Source organism: Neoarius graeffei, chromosome 14 (genome assembly GCF_027579695.1).
Source record: "Neoarius graeffei isolate fNeoGra1 chromosome 14, fNeoGra1.pri, whole genome shotgun sequence".
Lineage (NCBI taxonomy): Eukaryota > Metazoa > Chordata > Actinopteri > Siluriformes > Ariidae > Neoarius > Neoarius graeffei.
The window spans coordinates 40,241,654-40,264,713 of record NC_083582.1 but is presented as its reverse complement, the minus strand read 5'-3'; the positions used below and the strand labels follow the sequence as shown (position 1 = coordinate 40,264,713).

The window sequence follows — 23,060 nt, the reverse complement described above, 5'->3', positions numbered from 1 at the left end:
TGACTCTAATTTCACCTTCAAATTAACTGCTAATCGTAGAGGTTCACATACTTTTGCCATCCACAGATATGTAATATTGGATCATTTTCCTCAATAAATAAATGACCAAGTTTAATATTTTTGTCTCATTTGTTTAACTGGGTTCTCTTTATCTACTTTTAGGACTTGTGTGAAAATCTGATGATGTTTTAGGTCATATTTATGCAGAAATATAGAACATTCTAAAGGGTTCACAAACTTTCAAGCACCACTGTATTTAGAGCAGATACTACAGTGCATGTGATGTTTTACCAGCCAAATAAAGCAAATAGGTCATCGCTTGGACTAAGCCCTAAAACCTCCTCCTCCAAACCACCACTGTCCCTGTATTACATCAGAGGTCACATGTCAAAGCGAGAATTATCACTCAAAACACATTCTAATGACACATTGTTAAAGGAACAACAAGCCTCTCAGTCATTCACAAGCATATGACGTATGGATCTATTTCAGCTGCTGATTCATCGCCACATCTTTCACCCCTGCTGCCACCACAGAAAAGAAGAAGCTGGGCATGAGTGAGCGGATGTAGAGAGCAACCCAGGGGATGGGGTGAGCCAGGACAATCTCTCTCCTCCTCCGGTTCACCACTCGCACAGTCTCACACGCCAGGGCTTTAGGGCTCACACCGTGAGTGGTTAGCTTGCTTAAAATGTCTAGAGAAGGAAACATAATGAAATTATATTGAATTATAGATCCTCAAATTATAGACCCTCAAACATACCATGCATTAATGTTTTTCTCACTCACTTCTTCCAGCTTATGCTGCTCACGTGTGTGGGGTCACTGCCACGTGGACCCTATTGATCCACATCACATTAATTGGAGCAGACTTTTATGCTGGATGCCCTTCCTGCCACAACCCTCTCATTTCCAGGCTTGGGAAACAATCATTCACACCTATGGACAATTTAGAGTAGCCAGTCAACCTAACTGCATGTCTTTGGACTGTGGGAGAAACCAGAGCCCCCAGAGGAAATCCATGCAGACAGGCCCCCCCAGTCACTGAGCTTGAACCCAGAACCTTCTTGCTGTGAGGCAACAGCACTAACCACTGCACCACCCCACCGCACCACCTCACATTAATGTTTTTCACAAAAGTTGTTTTCTCAAGAACAAGGCTTGTTTTTATGCTTTTAATGATGATGTTGATATTACAGTGATTGGACTCTGCATGCATACATCCTCAGAAATAAAGGTATCAGACGCCACTTTCCATTATGTTTGGAGTGGTACCATCAAGGGAATATAAACAGAACTTTAATATGTATCATTTAACTGGGAAAGTGTATGTAGTGTACCTTAAATTATAAGCTTTTAGAGTTAAAGTTACATCAGTGGTCCAACTATGTGCCTTAAATTATTACCTCTGCCAGCTTTATTGGAGGAGGTTATATTTTCACCTCTGTTTATTTGTTTGCCTTTTCCCAACGTAACTCAAAAAGCAGTCAATGGATTTTAATGAAATTTGGAGGAAAGGTGGCACATGAGCCAAGAAACTATTGATTAGATTTTGATGCAAATCTGAATATGAGGCTTGGTGGAGGTATGCGCTTTACTGAATGCACTTCTAGTTTCTATTGTAATAACATAACCCTTCTAGTTTTTAAAAGTGAACGGTACATAGATACCCTTAACCGTACCTCTATGGCACCAAGGAAAAATACAGAGTGTGGGGCTAAAGGAATGCTTAGAGTGTAATATTTCCTAACCAGATATCATCTTTTTATTCAACAATCAGCAGACTGCTGAGGAAAATGACTGAAAATAGCATTCTTTAACAACTGATATCTTACTCTTTCCTATAACCAGTCAATTGTTTAAAAGTTAGAATCTGTAAATGATTTATCTATTCATTATTAGACATCCATCCATCCGTTATCTGTAGCCACTTATCCTGTCCTACAAGGTCACAGGCAAGCTGGAGCCTATCCCAGCTAACTATGGGCAAGAGTTGGAGTACATCCTGGACAAGTTGCCAGGTTATCGCAGGGCTGACACATAGACACAGACAACCATTCACACCTACTTTCAATTTAGAGCCACCAATTAGCCTAACCTGCATGTCTTTGGACTGTGGGGGAAACCAGAGCACCCAGAGGAAACCCATGCAGACACGGGGAGAACATGCAAATTCCACACAGAAAGGCCCTCGCCGGCCGCTGGGCTCGAACCCAGGACCTTCTTGCTGTGAGGCGACAGTGCTAACCACTACACCACCGTGCCGCCCCATTATTAGACAATAAAACAAAATTACAAATGAGCTCAGTTTTGGTCCTATCACATCAAATATACCAATTCAAACATGATAACATGACACCAGGAACCTTTTTGCTAGGCTAGCTAACTACTGTAGCTCACTTAGCTAACTTTGATAGTGATAAACAAAATGTGTTTTTATGGTATAGTTTGATATACCATAAATTTTTTTCACATCTTGGCCACTGTTTCGTAACTCACTGAGATTATTTTTTTAACTTATTGTTTATTGACCATAGACAGTCAGCACAAACATTCAGAAACACGTAATTGGAGTTACTAAAAATGACAATAAGATGAGAAATCCACAGCATATACACTCCCACATACAGACAGTAGCAACACAAAGCAACACAAAACAAAAAGGGAAGGGGGGGGAAGACTTGCTCTCTTGTTTCAAAACATTATTCACAAGACAGGGCTCCATCTCTTCAAGAATTTCTCCCTCTGGAGCCTCAACTTGTGACTTCCATTCTATAAGGTTCCCATGCTCACTCCTTCCACAACTGAAATGTTGGGACAGTGGGCTTCAGCCAACGTACAGTGATTCCCTTGATGGATGCTGACAGGAGGATTTGCAGAAGGTATATATCATTGCTATGCTCAAAACCCAGAGGGGCAACTCCCAATAAAGCAACCAGTGGGTCTTGAGGGATCTCTAGTCTAAAAATATCAACCAGTGCTGAGTAAATATCATCCCAGTATTTCTTCAGTTTCTCACAAGACTAAAAGGTATGAACAAAGTTTGAGTCAGTTTCTCCACAATTCCTCCAACAATTACTGGTGGCTGGTGTTCCATACTTCCCTGTTATGTGCAGTGAAGTGTCTAACTATCATTTTCCATTTGAATTTCTCCAACCATTGGAGCAAGTCACCTTGTGTGCCTCAGAACAAATTTCTACCCAGGTTTCCAGAGTAATATAAGTAATACATAAAGCATGTTGTAAGCATGACCAGTACTGGTACACTTTAAGCTGTTTCCCATTTTGTTTTGATGTACAGAGTATCATGTGTTTCTATACTCTGGAGACTATTGTAAAGACTAGAAATAGTCTTCCTCCCAGAAATACTAAGTTGAACCCCAATGAAATACTGTTTTATTGCAGATGGTGAGTGAATTTTCTCAATTTCTTCATGCTTATTAAGGAATGTCTAATTTGTAGAAACCTGAAGAAATCAGTATTTGGAAGTCCAAACTCTTCTTTAATCTGGGAAAATGACTTTATGCCATTTGATTGAACTAGCTGGTGAATGTAAATAAGACCATATCTAGCCCAGTGTTTGAAGCCTGCATCCAATTGTAGTGGTGTAAAATTGGGAGTGGATTTAATTGTAGTTAAGGCTGATATGGAGTTTGGTAGTTTGTGTTTTTTTTCTGTACTTCTCTCCAAATTTGAGCTGTATTTTTGTCCATATATTTACCCTACAGGATCTACTCACTGAGATTATAAAAAAGGCTGCAATCCTACTGGTGTTTGTCACAAACATGAGCTAGCGTTCTAGCAGTTAACTAACGGCTCAATATTGGGGATTGAGGACACATAAGCATTTCCATTCTTCATATCATGAATACTCATGAATGATACAGCATTTTATGACATACGTATAGAAATGGAATAAATATTGAACAATTGATTATTAGTTTAACTGGCTAAAAATATCTAATCAGAGGTACTTTAAATCCCATCACTGCCTGTTGCTGAGTGAACAGGGCTGTAACTGTTCAGCTCTGTGATGGGATTGTGATCCATTCCACTTGTATGTCACAGTGGATAAATACAATACAGTCAGAGTAAAATATGTTAACAAATAGGCTCTATTTTGGCATATTTTTTCACAGGTATGTAGAAAAACCTGCATTTGGTCATGCTGCTTTGTCTTTTGCATGTTTTTGTGTAGTGGTGTGTAATTACTCACATGCCCACAGGGTGTTGGTGGGCTGAGACTGAGAGGGGGTGGTGGCCTCCTGGGCTGTAGCGTTGATGAAAGTGTGGTTGATTGTACTGACAGAGATGCCATACTCCTCAACTTCTGCTCTCAGACAGTCAAAAAAGGCCTGCAGAGCATGCTTGGAAGCAGCGTCTCAAACACACAAAAAAGAACATTAAATCAGTAAAACTGTATCTGATCGAGGTCTGAGACATGCTACAATAAGAGCAACTCAACCGTACATTAAGTGTGATTTGGGAAAAGTTTTATAAATAGAGTCACTTTTTCAGAGTATATTATTATGATTAAGTTTAAAGACAATGTTAACATCTTACAGGAGGAGCGAAATGGGATAGCAAGTCTCCCTTGGATGCTGTTGACGATTACGAAATGGCCTGTTCTTCTGGCAATCATTAACGGCAGAATACCTAGTCACATGAAAATGCCATTCGAACAGACTTATACAATTGTGACTTATTGAATAAAGTGGCATTAAGGTTCTAACACTCGTACCCTTTGCCAAAGTGATGGGCCCGAAGTAGTTAACGTCCATGATGATTTTGTCCATCTCCAGTGAAAGGTTCTGTACCGGGGCTTTGACCTTCATGCTGCCATTACATAAGAGAACATCCACGTAGCCGTAGCACTCACTGATCTCTGTAATCACATCCTCCATGCTGTCTATATCACTGAAGTCCAGCAACACCAACTTGGGTGGAAAAGTCTTTAACAGGAAAAACAGATAACAGCCACCAGAGAGATGTAAACCAGAAACCATTATAATGGGTGGAACAAGTCATAATGAGCCCCATGTTAGATGAAAATAGACTGATGGGCTCAAAGTTCACAGAAAATTTTGACCTTGCAGTGCAGTAATTCCATTTGGTGGGGTTGGTTGGAAATTAATAATGTTGGATAAATAATAAATAATTAGAAATTGTACTTGAGAGAAACAGAAAAGTTGGTACACTTAGATACATATGAGGTTACATTTTTAATCATATAAAATTTTTTATAAAGAAAACATGACACAGCATGAGAGTCACCACAGTAACACACCTTCAAAATAAAAATGAGCAAAAATGATTGCAACTCCAAACCTACAAAAAACAACAAAAATCTTTTTTATAAAAACTTTTTTCATAAGAGCATTATTTCGCAAAAATACATCATTTTCTTGCCTTAGAAGTATTTAAAAGAAATCATTAATTTAAAATAAATGAAAACAAATTGGCATCCTTGGGTGAAAAAATTATGTTACTGTGTTTTTAAATTGTTTTCAGTCCACAGGAACTCCATGTTCTTTTATCTTGGATGGTATAAAACTTATTAGTATACAGTGGTGCTTGAAAGTTTGTGAACCCTTTAGAATTTTCTATATTTCTGCATAAATATGACCTAAACATAGTTAGTTTTTTTTTTTTTCTTTTTTATCAGACATCTAATTTATTGGGTTTGTTTACCTGACATGTTTCGACGTACAACTTCCGTCTTCCTCAGAGTGTCACCGGATGTTAATTGGTGACGCATCTTTTATCAGCTGCTGTTTCTGAAGGCGTGGCCTTCCTGTCTGGTTTGACAGGTCGGTCACGCCTTCTACTGTCTGTTTGTCCCCTGCAAGATGGCACTCCAGGTGTGGGAGAGCATGTATGCTCCCTCATCCCGGTTGATGGTCCTCGGGCTTCGCTTACGGATCTCCATGGCCTCCCTGATCCAGCGCTGATGTTTGTTATCTTCTGTGCGGATGACTCTGGCATTCCCCCAGTCCATAATGTGATTTTCCCTTTTACAGTGATCTGTTATAGCTGACTTATAATTTTCCTGTTGTGCCTTTTCTTTTATTGTTCGGGTTTGTCTTGTAGCTGTCTCCTTTTCGCACTCTTTCTTATGTTCATGTTTTCTTGTGTTGAAACTCCTTCCTGTCTCCCCAATATAAGTTTTATTGCATAATTTACATGGAATCTCATATATGGTGTTGCATCTGTTGTCCGGATGTATTCTGTCTTTGGGATGCACCAGGATCTGACGGAGTGTTGTGTGTGGTTTGACAGGTGTGTTAACATTGTGTTTCCTCATTACTCTTTGAATACATTCAGTTATTCCCCTGATGTATGGTAATGTAACTACTCCCCTGTGTTCTTGTTTGTTAGTTTGTTTTTTCTCTTTCTTTTGTGTTTTGTTGTTTTTAACCTGTTCCGCCCCTTTGGATATTGCCCATTGTGGATATTGACATGCTTTCAGTGCGTGTTGTATATGTTGTTCCTCCTGTTCTTTGTCCTGTGGATCTGTAATTATTGCTGTGCGTTCATGTAATGTTCTAACTACGGATATTTTGTGCATTATGGGGTGTTCGGAAGTCCAGTTTAAATATTGGTCGGTGTGTGTGGGTTTTCTGTGTACTTTTATTTTGATATCCCCATCTTCTGTGTGTTGTATTTTTAAATCCAAAAATGCTATTGACTGCTCCGTTTCTTCTTCATGTGTGAATTTTATATTGCCGGTATTGTCTATGGTGTTAAGATGGTCGGTGAGTGACCCACGCCTTCAGAAACAGCAGCTGATAAAAGATGCGTCACCAATTAACATCCGGTGACACTCTGAGGAAGACGGAAGTTGTACGTCGAAACATGTCAGGTAAACAAACCCAATAAATTAGATGTCTGATAAAAAAGGAAAAAAAAAAACTAACTATATTTAATATAAGACATAATGAACGTAATCGAAAGATGACCTAAACATCATCAGATTTTCACACAAGTCCTAAAAGTAGATAAAGAGAACCCAGTTAAACAAATGAGACAAAAATATTATACTTGGTCATTTATTTATTGAGGAAAATGATCCAATATTACATATCTGTGGGTGGCAAAAGTATGTGAACCTCTAGGATTAGCAGTTAATTTGAAGGTGAAATTAGAGTCAGCTGTTTTCAATCAATGGGATGACAATCAGGTGTGAGTGGGCACCTTGTTTTATTTAAAGAACAGGGATCTATCAAAGTCTGATCTTCACAACACATATTTGTGGAAGTGTATCATGGCACGAACAAAGGAGATTTCTGAGGACCTCAGAAAAAGCGTTGTTGATGCTCATCAGGCTGGAAAAGGTTACAAAACCATCTCTAAAGAGTCTGGACTCCACCAATCCGCAGTCAGACAGATTGTGTATAAACGGAGGAAATTCAAGACCATTGTTACCCTCCCCAGGAGTGGTCGACCAACAAAGATCACTCCAAGAGCAAGGTGTGTAATAGCCGGCGAGATCACAAAGGACCCCAGGGTAACTTCTAAGCAACTGAAGGCCTCTCTCACATTGGCTAATGTTAATGTTCATGAGTCCACCATCAGGAGAACACTGAACAACAATGGTGTGCATGGCAGGGTTGCAAAGAGAAAGCCACTGCTCTCCAAAAAGAACATTGCTGCTCATCTGCAGTTTGCTAAAGATCATGCAGACAAGCCAGAAGGCTACTGGAAAAATGTTTTATGGACGGATGAGACCAAAATAGAACGTTTTGGTTTAAATGAGAAGCGTTATGTTTGGAGAAAGGAAAACACTGCATTCCAGCATAAGAACATTATCCCATCTATGAAACATAGTGGTGGTAGTATCATGGTTTGGGCCTGTTTTGCTGCATCTGGGCCAGGACGGCTTGCCATCATTGATGGAACAATGAATTCTGAATTATACCGGCAAATTCTAAAGGAAAATATCAGGACATCTGGCCATGAACTGAATCTCAAGAGAAGGTGGGTCATGCAGCAAGACAACCACCCTAAGCACACAAGTCATTCTACCAAAGAATGGTTAAAGAAGAATAAAGTTAATGTTTTGGAATGGCCAAGTCAAAGTCCTGACTTTAATCCAATTGAAATGTTGTGGAAGGACCTGAAGTGCGCAGTTCATGTGAGGAAACCCACCACCATCCCAGAGTTGAAGCTGTTCTGTATGGAGGAATGGGCTCAAATTCCTCCAAGCCGGTGTGCAGGACTGATCAACAGTTACCGGAAATGTTTAGTTGCAGTTATTGCTGCACAAGGGGGTCACACCAGATACTGAAAGCAAAGGTTCACATACTTTTGCCACTCACAGATATGTAATATTGGATCATTTCCTCAATAAATAAATGACCAAGTATAATATTTTTGTCTCATTTGTTTAACTAGGTTCTCTTTATCTACTTTTAGGACTTGTGTGAAAATCTGATGATGTTTTAGGTCATATTTATGCAGAAATATAGAAAATTCTAAAGGGTTCACATACTTTCAAGCACCACTGTAATTAATTAAAGTTTAATTAGCAGGAAGAGGTTTCTTCTTCCATCTTATCCAGCATTGTTGCCAGGTTGGGGTCCATATGGACCCTACTGATCCACATGTCATATTAACTGGAGTATAGTTTTACACTGGATGCCCTTTCTGCTGCAACCCTCCCATTTCTGGGCTTGGGGAACAACCATTCACACCTATGGGTAATTTAGAGTAGCCAATTAGTCTAACTGCATGTCTTTGAACTGTGGGAGGAAACCGGAGCATCCAGAGGAAGCTACACAGACATGGGGAGCACATGCAAACTCCACACAGAAAGGCCCCCATCAGCCACTAGGCTCAAACCGAGAACCTTCTTACCATGAGGCGACAGTGCTAACCACTACATCACTGTGCCAAATTAGCAGGAAGAGGCTCAGGGCAGTTATTGCTGGGTTTCACGTGACGTCACATCCGCCTCATTAGTTATTCAAAACTTTAGCTGGTGGTCTACCAAAGCTCAGTTGACAAAACGTTTGTAGGGAAAAGGTGCATTGCTCGCATGAAAAATGCCTTATGCTTGCGTTGTTTTAGGTTGTTCAAATCTTTCAAACTGTGAAACTGAAAAGTTTCTTCAGGGTTCCCCGAGAACTAGTAAAAAAGGGTGAACGAACACAGGATTTCACAAAAAGACGTAGAGAAAGGTGGCTTTTGAACCTCTCACTGAAATCGAAGGGAGCCGAGTCGAAGCATGCTCGAGTTTGCAGTGATCACTTGGTGAAAGGTTTGTATATCCCTCTCAGCTACGTCGTTAGTGTTTTCCAAGTACTTTTCTTGCCGTGTGTCATTATTTTATGATACTTTTTTTAGTCACAAAGCGCTGAAGTCCCCAGCTGTTTCTTTGTTTACTCCTCACAAAGTCCATAGGCGTGAAGGTTGCGACAAAATTCTTATAATGTGCCGTGATCACATCTCCATCTTGTTTAACTAAGATCCAGGTTTTAAAGGGGTTTCTGTTGATCTTTGTGAATGATTTACCTGAGAGATAAGAGCAAACACAAGTGAGAACCAAGTGAACTGTTTGTTTACACTTGAACTTGCAGCGCTTCGTTGTAAAAACATGAACAAGAAGCTTAAAAAAAAGCATACTTATATGGGCAAAAACAATACAGGATTCATTCAGCAGCAACTTGATAGTGAGGTCCTTTACCCAGCCACGTACAAAAAAGTTGTAAGCCTCCATACTTTTCCACGCTTTCATCTGTTTTGCGGTGTAGAAGGATGTCTGCAACACCAGATAGTTCGAGATGTCGGGGAACTCAACTGAAGGGTAGTTTTCGAGATTGTATGACAAATCCTTCTTTCCCAGACTGCAGGGGTCGATTCCATTGCACATGGCAATCTTCTGAATAGATCTAAAGCCAGCAGTGGCTTCTAGATTACGAGCATACGCACTCTGATAAGTTATCGCTAGTTGTTTGCACTACAGCAGTCGTTTAGACCACTTCCAGTAAAACCCCTAAGAAAAGCCACATGACTGATACCCAGCAATTCATTCCAGGTAAAGTTTACCAGATATTAATTAAAAAATATTTGTTTAGAATAAAAATGTACAGTACCCATATATAAGCTGAAAGCATCAGTTATTGCATGTGTTGTTCCTTTTCTATAGTCACTTTTTGCTCATTTTCATACAGGGTGGCAATAATTCTGGAGGGTGCTGCAGATGGAATAATTAAAGGATGAAAATGAAGGCATTAGTGATCATTTTGTTCCTATACATAATCTTGAATCAAGTGCCACTGAGATTCAAGTGGCTCTAGTCATGTTTGTTGAACATGAGGTGATGGGAATGGCAATAATGTCTGTGAGAAGTCCTGGAATTTGTTAGATAGCAGGAGACAGCGAGCTGTCAGGGAGGGGGATATCCTGCCATTGTTCATCAAAGCAAAGGAAAACAGTGACAGAGACACAAAGTTAGAGGTTGAAGTCTTAGTGTCTTCCTGTCTTTTTATCTTATGTGTGAGTTCAGAACATCAGAACCAGGTACATGGGTAAATGTATGACATCCTACTGAAAGGCTGCATGGGTTCTTTGATACAGGCTTTACTCACTTTACTGGGGTCTGAGCCACTGCACAGTGAATCATGGAGAGACTCCAGCTTATCCCAGTTGGGTCCACACAACACCAACTGTGCACCACCTTCATGCAGCAGCCTGGCACACTCTGAAACACAGGAGCGAGTGATTGAGCGCAGGGTGGGGGGTTGATGGAATAAATTTTCCTCCATTCCAGAAAATTTTAACATTATACCATAATATACAGGATGTGCTTTGTCAATTCCGTATACTGTAGCGATAATATTTAGCAATAACATTTCTAATTTCTTAAAATTTCTTATTTGAGCAGGACAATGCCAGGCCTCATTCTGCACGGGCTACAACAACATGGCTTTGTAGAAACAGAGTGCATGTGCTCAACTGGCCTGCTGCCAGTCCAGATCTGTCTCCTATTGAAAACGTATGGCGCATCAATAATGTGGGGAGCCATGGCCTAAAGGTTAGAGAAACAGCTTTGGGACCAAAAGGTCACTGGTTCTATTCCCTGAACCAACAGGAATGGCTGAAGTGCCTTTGAGCAAGGCATCTAACCCCCAATTGCTCCCCAGGCTGCTCTGGATATTCTGTACATCACTCTGGATAAGAGCATCTGCTAAATGCCATTAATGTAATGTAATGCATCATGAAGAGGAAAATCAGACAACAGCAACGATGGACTGTTCAGCAGCTGAAGTCTTGTATCAGGAAAGAATGGACAAAAATTCCAGTTGCAAAACTGCAACAATTAGTGTCCTCAGTTCCCATACGATTAAAAAGTGTTATTAAAAGGAAAGGTGATGTAATACAATGGTAATAATGCCTCTGTCCCATCTTTTTTTGAGTGTGTTGCAGGCATCAAACTCTAACTTCATTGATATTTACAAAATACAATTAAGTTGGTCAGTAAAACTATTGAAAATCTTTTCTTTGTAATTTTGCCAGTGAAATAAAGGTTCACATGAATTAACAAATCAGAAAGTTTTGTTTTTAATTGCATTTTGGAAAATATCCCAGCTTTTCTGGAAATGGGGTTTATAATTGTTAAAAAAGCATTCCACAGATTATAGAAAATTTTCAGATTAAATTTGACAATTGTAGGCAGGTAAAAAAGTCATTTGTAAAGTCGTTTGTCAAGTAGTTTTTCACCAGATGTCTTATTTACTCTTACCTGATTAATGTTCTTGATCGCTACATACATTTATTCAAGTGAATTAGTACAAAAGTTGAAGTACTTTTACACAACTCAGCATCTTTTATAATCCTTCCACCTCTGAGTATGAGGATGTAACACTGGCCATTTGTCTATTAAACATTTAAGGAGGAAACAATGGTCATGATTCACATGCTCTATGAAGACATTTGCATTCATTCTGGAAATTTGATTACTTAGAATCATAAGACTTAAACACACACATACACATTATATGTTGCTAAATTGGTAGCTATAGGCTTCCTTTACTTAACTCCATTAAGCTGTGCAAATCTATAGATAGACACTACAGACATGAAAAAATATGTTTTAGCTGATCAAGGGGACATTAAAGGGCAGAAAAGTATTTTTATTTGTGAACATTACCACTTCCCATTGCAGATACAGCATCTGTAATCACCACCACTTTGTTCCGCACGATGGACTTGGACATGAAGTGGATAATCTCGTTGTAAAAGTAGTAGATTCCAGCGAACACCACCACCAGCAGTGGCAATATCATCACAGATGGGATAGACATCTTTGGAAAAAGCAAAACAGTGGGGGGGGACTACAATATAAAGATTCCTGGTGTAATCAGTAATATTACATTATAACTACACACAAAATGGATAGGATTGAATTTGAGCTTAGATCAATCAATTAGTCAATAATCAGTGGCTTTTTATTTAGGCTCATTATTGAGTGCAGTATTTTTCCACACTCAGTCTGATCCCTTATTATACTGGACATGCCTTCATTTTTTTTTTTTTACATCATGTCAATTAACATGTTAATAGCTTTGATTGAAGGAAGAACAATATCATTTTGAAATGTTTATGAATTTTTGAATTGTGAATATTTATTTATGCTTGAACAAAAATAAGTGCGATTGTATATACAACCTCAATTCCAAAAAAGTTGGGACAAAGAACAAATTGTAAATAAAAACGGAATGCAATAATCTACAAATCTCAAAAACTGATATTGTATTCACAATAGAACATAGACAACATATCAAATGTCGAAAGTGAGACATTTTGAAATTTCATGCCAAATATTGGCTCATTTGAGATTTCATGACAGCAACACATCTCAAAAAAGTTGGGACAGGGGCAATAAGAGGCTGGAAAAGTTAAAGGTACAAAAAAGGAACGGCTGGAGGACCAAATTGCAACTCATTAGGCCAATTGGCAATAGGTCATTAACATGACTGGGTATAAAAAGAGCATCTTGGAGTGGCAGCGGCTCTCAGAAGTAAAGATGGGAAGAGGATCACCAATCCCCCTCTGCGCTGACAAATAGTGGAGCAATATCAGAAAGGAGTTCGACAGTGTAAAATTGCAAAGAGTTTGAACATATCATCATCTACAGTGCATAATATCATCAAAAGATTCAGAGAATCTGGAAGAATCTCTGTGCGTAAGGGTCAAGGCCGGAAAACCATACTGGGTGCCCGTGATCTTCGGGCCCTTAGACGGCACTGCATCACATACAGGCATGCTTCTGTATTGGAAATCACAAAATGGGCTCAGGAATATTTCCAGAGAACATTATCTGTGAACACAATTCACCGTGCCATCCGCCGTTGCCAGCTAAAACTCTATAGTTCAAAGAAGAAGCCGTATCTAAACATGATCCAGAAGCGCAGACGTCTTCTCTGGGCCAAGGCTCATTTAAAATGGACTGTAGCAAAGTGGAAAACTGTTCTGTGGTCAGGCGAATCAAAATTTGAAGTTCTTTATGGAAATCAGGGACGCCGTGTCATTCGGACTAAAGAGGAGAAGGACGACCCAAGTCATTATCAGCGCTCAGTTCAGAAGCCTGCATCTCTGATGGTATGGGGTTGCATTAGTGCGTGTGGCATGGGCAGCTTACACATCTGGAAAGACACCATCAATGCTGAAAGGTATATCCAGGTTCTAGAGCAACATATGCTCCCATCCAGACGACGTCTCTTTCAGGGAAGACCTTGCATTTTCCAACATGACAATGCCAAACCACATACTGCATCAATTACAGCATCATAGCTGTGTAGAAGAAGGGTCCGGGTACTGAACTGGCCAGCCTGCAGTCCAGATCTTTCACACATAGAAAACATTTGGCGCATCATAAAACGGAAGATACGACAAAAAAGACCTAAGACAGTTGAGCAACTAGAATCCTACATTAGACAAGAATGGGTTAACATTCCTATCCCTAAACTTGAGCAACTTGTCTCCTCAGTCCCCAGACGTTTACAGACTGTTGTAAAGAGAAAAGGGGATGTCTCACAGTGGTAAACATGGCCTTGTCCCAACTTTTTTGAGATGTGTTGTTGTCGTGAAATTTAAAATCACCTAATTTTTCTCTTTAAATGATACATTTTCTCAGTTTAAACATTTGATATGTCATCTATGTTCTATTCTGAATAAAATATGGAATTTTGAAACTTCCACATCATTGCATTCCGTTTTTATTTACAATTTGTACTTTGTCTCAACTTTTTTGGAATCGGGGTTGTATAAAAAGTGTTGTGATATAATAGTGCTATGTATTGTATTGCAATATATACAGTACACTTCTATTGCAATTGTACCTCTTCATAGAACTTCACTTCATGACAGTGCAATATATATTTCAGTATATAAAAGTGCAATATATATTCAGTTTGTTTAGTGCAATATACAGGGAGTGCAGAATTATTAGGCAAGTTGTATTTTTGAGGATTAGTTTTATTATTGAAAAACAACTATGTTCTTGATGAACCCAAAAGACTCATAAATATCAAAGCTGAGTATTTTTGGAAGTTGGAGTAGGGCTTTCTTAGTTTTAGCTATCTTAGGAGGATATCTGTGTGTGCAGGTGACTATAACTGTGCATAATTATTAGGCAACTTAACAAAAAACAAACATATACCCATTTCACTCATTTATTTTCACCAGGGAAACCAATATAACAACTCAACATTCACTAATATACATTGCTGGCATTCAAAAAAAAAAAAACTAAATCAGTGACTAATATAGCCGCCTTTCTTTACAAGGACACTCAAAAGCCTGCCATCCATGGATTCGGTCAGTGTTTTGATCTGTTTGCGATCAACATTGCGTGCAGCAGCAACCACAGCCTCCCAGACACTGTTCAGAGATGTGTACTGTTTCCCCTCCTTGTAGATCTCACATTTGATGAGGGACCACAGGTTTTCTATGGGGTTCAGATCAGGTGAACAAGGAGGCCACGTCATTAATCTTTCTTCCTTTAGACCCTTTCTGGCCAGCCATGCTGTGGAGTACTTGGATGCGTGTGATGGAGCATTGTCCTGCATGGAAATCATGTTTTTCTTGAAGGATGCTGACTTCTTCCTGTACCACTGCTTGAAGAAGGTGTCTTCCAAAAACTGACAATAGGACTGGGAGTTGAGCTTGATGCCATCCTCAACCCGAAAAGGTCCCACAAGCTCATCTTTGATGATACCAGCCCATACCAGTACCCCACCTCCACCTTGCTGGCGTCTGAGTCGGACTGGAGCTCTCTGCCCTTTGCTGATCCAGCCACGAGCCCATCCATCTGGCCCATCAAGACTCACTCTCATTTCATCTGTCCATAAGACCTTAGAAAAATCAGTCTTGTGATACTTCTTGGCCCAGTCTTGACGTTTCATCTTGTGTGTCTTGTTCAGTGGTGGTCGTTTTTCAGCCTTTGTTACCTTGGCCGTGTCCCTGAGTATTGCACACCTTGTGCTTTTTGACACTCCAGTGATGTTGCAGCTCTGAAATATGGCAAAACTGGTGGCGAGTGGCATCTTGGCAGCTTCACGCTTGACTTTCCTCAGTTCACGGGCAGTTAGTTTGCGCCTTTTTTTTTCAACGCGCTTCTTGCGACCCTGTTGACTATTTTGAATGAAGCGCTTGATTGTTCGATGGTCACGCTTCAAAAGCTGGGCAATTTTAAGAGTGCTCCATCCCTTTGCAATATATGTCACTATTTTTGACTTTTCTGAGTCCGTCAAATCCCTCTTCTGACCCATTTTGCCAAAGGAAAGGAAGTTGCCTAATAATTTTGCACACCTGATATAGGGTGTTGATGTCATTAGACCACACCCCTTTTCATTACAGAGATGCACATCACTTGGTATGCTTAATTGGTAGGAGGCTTTCAAGCCTATGCAGCTTGGAGTAGGCCAACATGCATAGAGAGGGTAATGTGGTCAACATACTCATTTGCCTAATAATTCTGCACTCCCTGTATATTTATACATATTATGCACTGTATATTGTATATATTGCAGGGTTATATAACATTTATTCTACGAAATCGAATCGTACATGAGCTGATAGCTGACGAGGCACGTAGCACCGAGTCGGCTATAAGCCATGTACGACAAGATTGAGTGGAATAACTGTTTTATTCTATCCACATTCACTGGATTTTGAGAAAAAGATTATTTTTACTTTTATTTTTTGCAAAAATCAATAAATAAAAACTTTCTACCAAACGTCTGACAAAATTGTTTCTGCTTACAGTGTAAACAAACTGGTGAAATGACAGTAGCAATTTGTGAAAAATGCTTTCATAATAATTCTTGAAAAATTAAAAAAAGATATGTTCTTACCATCAAATACTTTCATTTCATATTTTGTTGCTTTTTTTGTATTTTTGGAGGTTTTGTTTTCGAGTAGAGTTTTTATTTCATCTTCGGTTGGTTCAGCAACACGTGCCGCCATTTTGTTTTTCTCTACTCATGGTATATGAGCTGATAGCCGAGTAGTAGAGTAGCCAATCAGAGGGCACGACTGATCATATTCAGTGAATGTTGATAGAATAATATGCAGCGTATATTGCAGAGCTATATATATTTATACATATTCTGTATTTAATATGTATATTCTGCAGAGCGCTCTATCATGTCACATTTCTTTATTTTCATTTTTTATTGTATTTATTACATTCTATTTTAAACCCCCCTCCCCCCAACTATCTTCACGACTTAAAGAGCATTGCAATAAGCATTTCACTGCATGTTGTACTCTGTATGATTGCGTATGTGACAAATGAATTTGAACTTGAATTTGATTGATTGATTTTTTTTTTTTTTTGCGTAGCACGTCAATAATATGCAATGCCACAGATCTAGGGCTCCTTTAACAAACTATTGCTGTGACCATATCTGTGATCTAATCAACAGACTAATGAAACAAAAGTGAAGCGACCCAATCACAAGACCAGATATGATGAACAGCTGCTCCAACAAGTTTTATCTTTTTCTCTTTCATCTGGATGGGTTATTCTGATAGCACAGCTGTCATTATTTCCATGTAAAGAGTGGCTGAGGAAAGGTTCTAAATATACATTGCCCTACACTAATCTGCTGCCACGAATGTCACACCGTGTGTCAGCTCCTCATACTGGATATTCAAGGAAAGTGATTTTCCATATCTACATTCCCTAGATATTTCAGGGTACTCTTGATAATACGATCAAAATCTTTTTTCTTTTTTTTTTAAAGTTATTGCTCCGACTGATTTTGAAACACACAGAACACAGACGCGTGGACAAAGAAACAATCAAAACACACACAGGCACACAGAGCTATAATCTTATTTACAGTCCACTTACAGTGCATGTGAGGAGTTAAGCCCCCAGTGGAAAAGTCAGAGGTTTTCCTGTTAGGTAACCAGCTTTAAACCCTTTCTTCCTCCTCATCCATTCACAGACCCCAGGCTCTCGCTCTGTCTGGCACCACGAAGAGTCTGTTAGGAGCTGGGGTCTTTTAATAGCATTTGGCTGAGTCAGGTAGTTTTCATGTGTGTTGTGCACACTAGCCCAGCTTAGGCATGTGGATGACAACCAAACTGAGAACAAATTGTTTCCCATGCAACACAAAACTGAGTTTATTGAATATACATTTATACAGCATAAAACCATGAATGAATTCGTAGTTTAATTTAACCAACTAATTTTATGCAGAAGAAGACAGATCCATTTTGAGAGTCTACAACCCTGATTCCAAAAAAAGTTGGGACAAAGTACAAATTGTAAATAAAAACGGAATGCAATGATGTGGAAGTTTCAAAATTCCATATTTTATTCAGAATAGAACATAGATGACATATCAAATGTTTAAACTGAGAAAATGTATCATTTAAAGAGAAAAATGAGGTGATTTTAAATTTCATGACAACAACACATCTCAAAAAAGTTGGGACAAGGCCATGTTTACCACTGTGAGACATCCCCTTTTCTCTTTACAACAGTCTGTAAACGTCTGGGGACTGAGGAGACAAGTTGCTCAAGTTTAGGGATAGGAATGTTAACCCATTCTTGTCTAATGTAGGATTCTACAGTAGTTGCTCAACTGTCTTAGGTCTTTTTTGTCGTATCTTCCGTTTTATGATGTGCCAAATGTTTTCTATGGGTGAAAGATCTGGACTGCAGGCTGGCCAGTTCAGTACCCGGACCCTTCTTCTACGCAGCCATGATGCTGTAATTGATGCAGTATGTGGTTTGGCATTGTCATGTTGGAAAATGCAAGGTCTTCCCTGAAAGAGACGTCATCTGGATGGGAGCATATGTTGCTCTAGAACCTGGAGATACCTTTCAGCATTGATGGTGTCTTTCCAGATGTGTAAGCTGCCCATGCCACACGCACTAATGCAACCCCATACCATCAGAGATGCAGGCTTCTGAACTGAGCGCTGATAACAACTTGGGTCGTCCTTCTCCTCTTTAGTCCGAATGACACGGTGTCCCTGATTTCCATAAAGAACTTCAAATTTTGATTCTTCTGACCACAGAACAGTTTTCCACTTTGCCACAGTCCATTGTAAATGAGCCTTGGCCCAGAGAAGACGTCTGCGCTTCTGGATCATGTTTAGATACGGCTTCTTCTTTGAACTATAGAGTTTTAGCTGGCAAGTCAACGGTGGATGGCACGGTGAATTGTGTTCACAGATAATGTTCTCTGGAAATATTCCTGAGCCCATTTTGTGATTTCCAATACAGAAGCATGCCTGTATGTGATGCAGTGCCGTCTAAGGGCCCGAAGATCACGGGCACCCAGTATGGTTTTCCGGCCTTGACCCTTACGCACAGAGATTCTTCCAGATTCTCTGAATCTTTTGATGATATTATGCACTGTAGATGATGATATGTTCAAACTCTTTGCAATTTTACACTGTCGAACTCCTTTCTGATATTGCTCCACTATTTGTCAGCGCAGAATTAGGGGGATTGGTGATCCTCTTCCCATCTTTACTTCTGAGAGCCGCTGCCACTCCAAGATGCTCTTTTTATACCCAGTCATGTTAATGACCTATTGCCAATTGACCTAATGAGTTGCAATTTGGTCCTCCAGCTGTTCCTTTTTTGTACCTTTAACTTTTCCAGCCTCTTATTGCCCCTGTCCCAACTTTTTTGAGATGTGTTGCTGTCATGAAATTTCAAATGAGCCAATATTTGGCATGAAATTTCAAAATGTCTCACTTTCGACATTTGATATGTTGTCTATGTTCTATTGTGAATATAATATCAGTTTTTGAGATTTGTAAATTATTGCATTCCGTTTTTATTTACAACTTGTACTTTGTCCCAACTTTTTTGGAATCGGGGTTGTATATTAAGAAATAAAAATACCAAATTGTACTTTTCCTTGGTGCTTGGGCGGTACCTGTGCATCACAGGTACACCTTTTGTACCTTTAGTATGTATCTTTTACCTTTAAAAATAGTTTAAGGTACATAATTAGACCACTGCTTGATGGTACCCACCAAGTGACAAGGTATTATACGAGTTATTAAATTATTTTATTCTACAAATGTTTTATTTCTCTTACACCACAGCAGTTTGTCAGTGCTAACAATTTTTATTGATTAAAAAGTGACATCATATATTTTTATTCATTTATAGTTGCGTTTAATGTTGTAGAACATTGACGAACCCAGTTAGTTCCTGTTATCACTCATGAAATCTACAAATAGCCGTCTCTCAGTGGGTTGTCTTTTTTCTCTCTCTCTTGAAGTTAATAAGACAAAAAAATGCAGTTTTTCAGGTTACTGAGAAACCATGTCAGAAATCTTAAAGTTAGAGCTTTACCTCTGACTGTTACACAGTGCTACCACTAAAGATGTCCACTATAAATGTTACATAGATGACTTCTTAACAAAAAATAACTAATGAATGACACATTTTAAGAATCTGTTTATGTGGACACTGACACGACAAATTACTGAGGATTTTAATCTAATTAGAAAGATGGTTGCAAAGAGTTCCTGAGAGATAATTATAGGTCATTATACTAGTTTATAAGAATTAATTGTTGTAGGCTTCATTTAAAAAAAAGAAGAAAATCTCTTTTTGTTTCTCCCCAGCAAGTTGTAAAAAAAAAAAGTTACGCCAACTTAAAAATTCAAGGCAACTTACTGCACAGGATTTTTGAGTTTATGTGACAACTAAGCTTTTTAAGTTTTGAAGAAAATTGTGCCAACTTATACTTTTGGTCTCAGATAACTTAGCCTTCATATTCACACAAACTTAATTTTTTCAGTTTTACATGATAAGAATTCAACTTTAAGGCCACTAATCTTTCATCCAAGTAAAAACTAATTTGACAAACTAAATGTGCAAACAATTCAGTATACTGAATTGTTTGCACATTTCGTTTGTCAAATTAGCTTCAGGCTTAAAATAAGTGAATGTGTGACTTAACAAAAAAGCACTGCCACTACAGTTTTATAGCAGTTTTGCTACCATCATGTTAAAATCAACATGCTATTTGAACTGGATTGTTATTTGTTTTATTGTGGGATAGAAAGAAAATTGAACTCAAATTTTGAAGTTTTTACTTGGATGAAAGATTAGTGGCCTTAAAGTTGAATTCTTATAATGTAAAACTGAAAAAATTAAGTTTGTGTGAATATGAAAACTAAAAGTATAAGTTGGCACAACTTTCTTCAAAACTTAAAAATCTTAGTTGTCACATAAACTCAAAAATCCTGTGCAGTAAGTCGCCTTGAATTTTTAAGTTGGCATAACTTTTTTTTTTTTACAGTGTGATGGCTCTAAAACCCCTCGTCTGGTCATGCAGCTGCATGTCACCAGCTGGCCAGACTTCGATGTGCCCTTCTCGCCCCTCTCTCTCTCTCTTGCAGTCGGTCGAAAACGACAAGGACTGTGCTATGATATAGACTTGGGTTTAATGATACTTCTCCATGCAGCCCTGTTTGTCGCTGTGTGTTGCCAACTCTTAATATCTATTCCTCGTGATTTCATGTTTCTTTTTGCCACATCCTTGTACCTAACGTTAGGTCTCCCTTGGATTCATTTGCCTTCACAGAGCTGAGAATACAACAGTTGTCTTGTTAAGTTAAAAATTAAAGTCCTTCCCACGCCATGTGGTGCATCGGGCGGCACCGATCTCCGTTTCCGCAGCCCTTGGCCTCTCACCTATTACATAGCTAGGGTTACAGTGGGGGGCTAGTCCTCTGGTAACCACGAGAGTTTAACTCCCCACTCACATCTGTATTGCAGCATGCCTTGCCAGATGGTAGTAGGTACCATTTTTATGATGGTCTTTGGTATGACCCAACCGTGAATAGAACTCACGATCTCGAGGTGGACACGCTACCACTAGGCCACTAGCCGGTCAACAGATGTCTTGGGAGTCTTTCCTTTTCCATTCTTTGTACATGGCCTAGCCATCTGAGGCCCTTCTCAATTAAGATGTCTTCCATAGATGATAGTCCAGCACAATGCAGGATTGCTAAGTTGGTAACTTTGTCCATCCAGGATATAGTCATAATAGCCCTCAACTGCCTCATCATATAAGCATGGAGCTTCTTGATCTGATTTCGGTAGATGGTCCAGGTTTCAGCACCATATAATAGGGTAGACAGTACAACAGCTCTATAAACCTTGCATTTTAGTCTGATGGAAACATGTCTGTTTTTCCATAGCCGATCTTGTAGTTTGCCAAAAGCAGCACTCACATTGCCCATCCTATTCCTGATCTCTTTATCGATTTTGGCATTGTTGGAGACTGTACTTCCAAGGTATTTGGAGTCTGTGCACTGCACGAGTAGCTCTTGGTTTATTGTTATGATTTCAGGTGCAGGTGGAGGGTTGAGCAGTTTCACTGGCTGGTAAAGGCACTCGGTCTTCTTTATGTTGATCTTGAGGCTGAACTGAGCAGCAGCTTTGGCAAATCTGTCTACTAGCATTTGAATATCCTCAGAGCTGTGTGCCACCACAGCACTATCATCAGCAAACAGCATTTCTCTCACAAGGTGCCTTGTTGTACGTGTCTTTGCCTTGAAGTGGGACACATTGAAGAGACCTGCATCATGCCATGTCTGTATGAAAATACCTTCTTGGGCGTCTTTGAATGCTATTTCTAGCATCACAGTCAGGTACAACGAGAACAATGTTGGGGCAAGCACACAACCTTGCTTGACACCATTTGTCACAGCAAATTCCATGGAGGTGGCATTTCCCTGAACTACTTGAGCTTGCATACCATCGTGTAAGGATTTTAACAGGTTAACAACTTTGTCTGTACAGCCATACTTTTTCAAGGCAAGGCAAGGCAAGTTTATTTATATAGCACATTTCATACACAATGGCAGTTCAATGTGCTTTACAGAAGTAAAAACAAAAACAGTAAACAACAGAGAAATAAAATTACATAAAATAATTTTATTTTTATTCTAAAACAATTAATTAAAAAAATTAAAAGAAAATAATAAGAATTAAACAATCTCATCTCATTATCTCTAGCCGCTTTATCCTTCTACAGGGTCGCAGGCAAGCTGGAGCCTATCCCAGCTGACTACGGGCGAAAGGCGGGGTACACCCTGGACAAGTCGCCAGGTCATCACAGGGCTGACACATAGACACAGACAACCATTCACACTCACATTCATACCTACGGTCAATTTAGAGTCACCAGTTAACCTAACCTGCATGTCTTTGGACTGTGGGGGAAACCGGAGCACCCGGAGGAAACCCACGCGGACACGGGGAGAACATGCAAACTCCACACAGAAAGGCCCTCGCCGGCCCCGGGGCTCGAACCCAGGACCTTCTTGCTGTGAGGCGACAGCGCTAACCACTACACCACCGTGCCGCCCCTGAATTAAACAATAGTAGAAACAAAATAATAAAATGAGGTAGTAGTTCAAATAGGAGGAGAAAAAAGAAACCAGCAGAATAGAATAAAGAATAAAATAGAATAAAGTTAAAGTTAAAGTAAATTTAAAACATGCAGAGAAAGTAAAGATTATAAAAAATGTAAAGAAGACAATATTAATTATTTAACAGAA

The 23,060-nt window shown here is 39.3% G+C and overlaps 1 protein-coding gene across 1 annotated transcript; it reads right to left on the bottom strand.

The window, feature by feature from the left end:
• Positions 1–219: 219 nt before the first annotated feature.
• On the bottom strand, positions 220–17,475 carry dhrs7cb (dehydrogenase/reductase (SDR family) member 7Cb). Its single transcript, XM_060938920.1, has 7 exons — positions 17,362–17,475; positions 12,151–12,304; positions 10,589–10,701; positions 4,741–4,951; positions 4,563–4,655; positions 4,216–4,380; positions 220–695 (listed from the first exon to the last, which is right to left on the bottom strand). The coding sequence occupies exons 2-7, from the start codon at positions 12,302–12,304 to the stop codon at positions 484–486; spliced, it is 948 nt and encodes a 315-aa protein (XP_060794903.1). The 5' UTR covers positions 17,362–17,475; the 3' UTR covers positions 220–483.
• Positions 17,476–23,060: the final 5,585 nt, after the last annotated feature.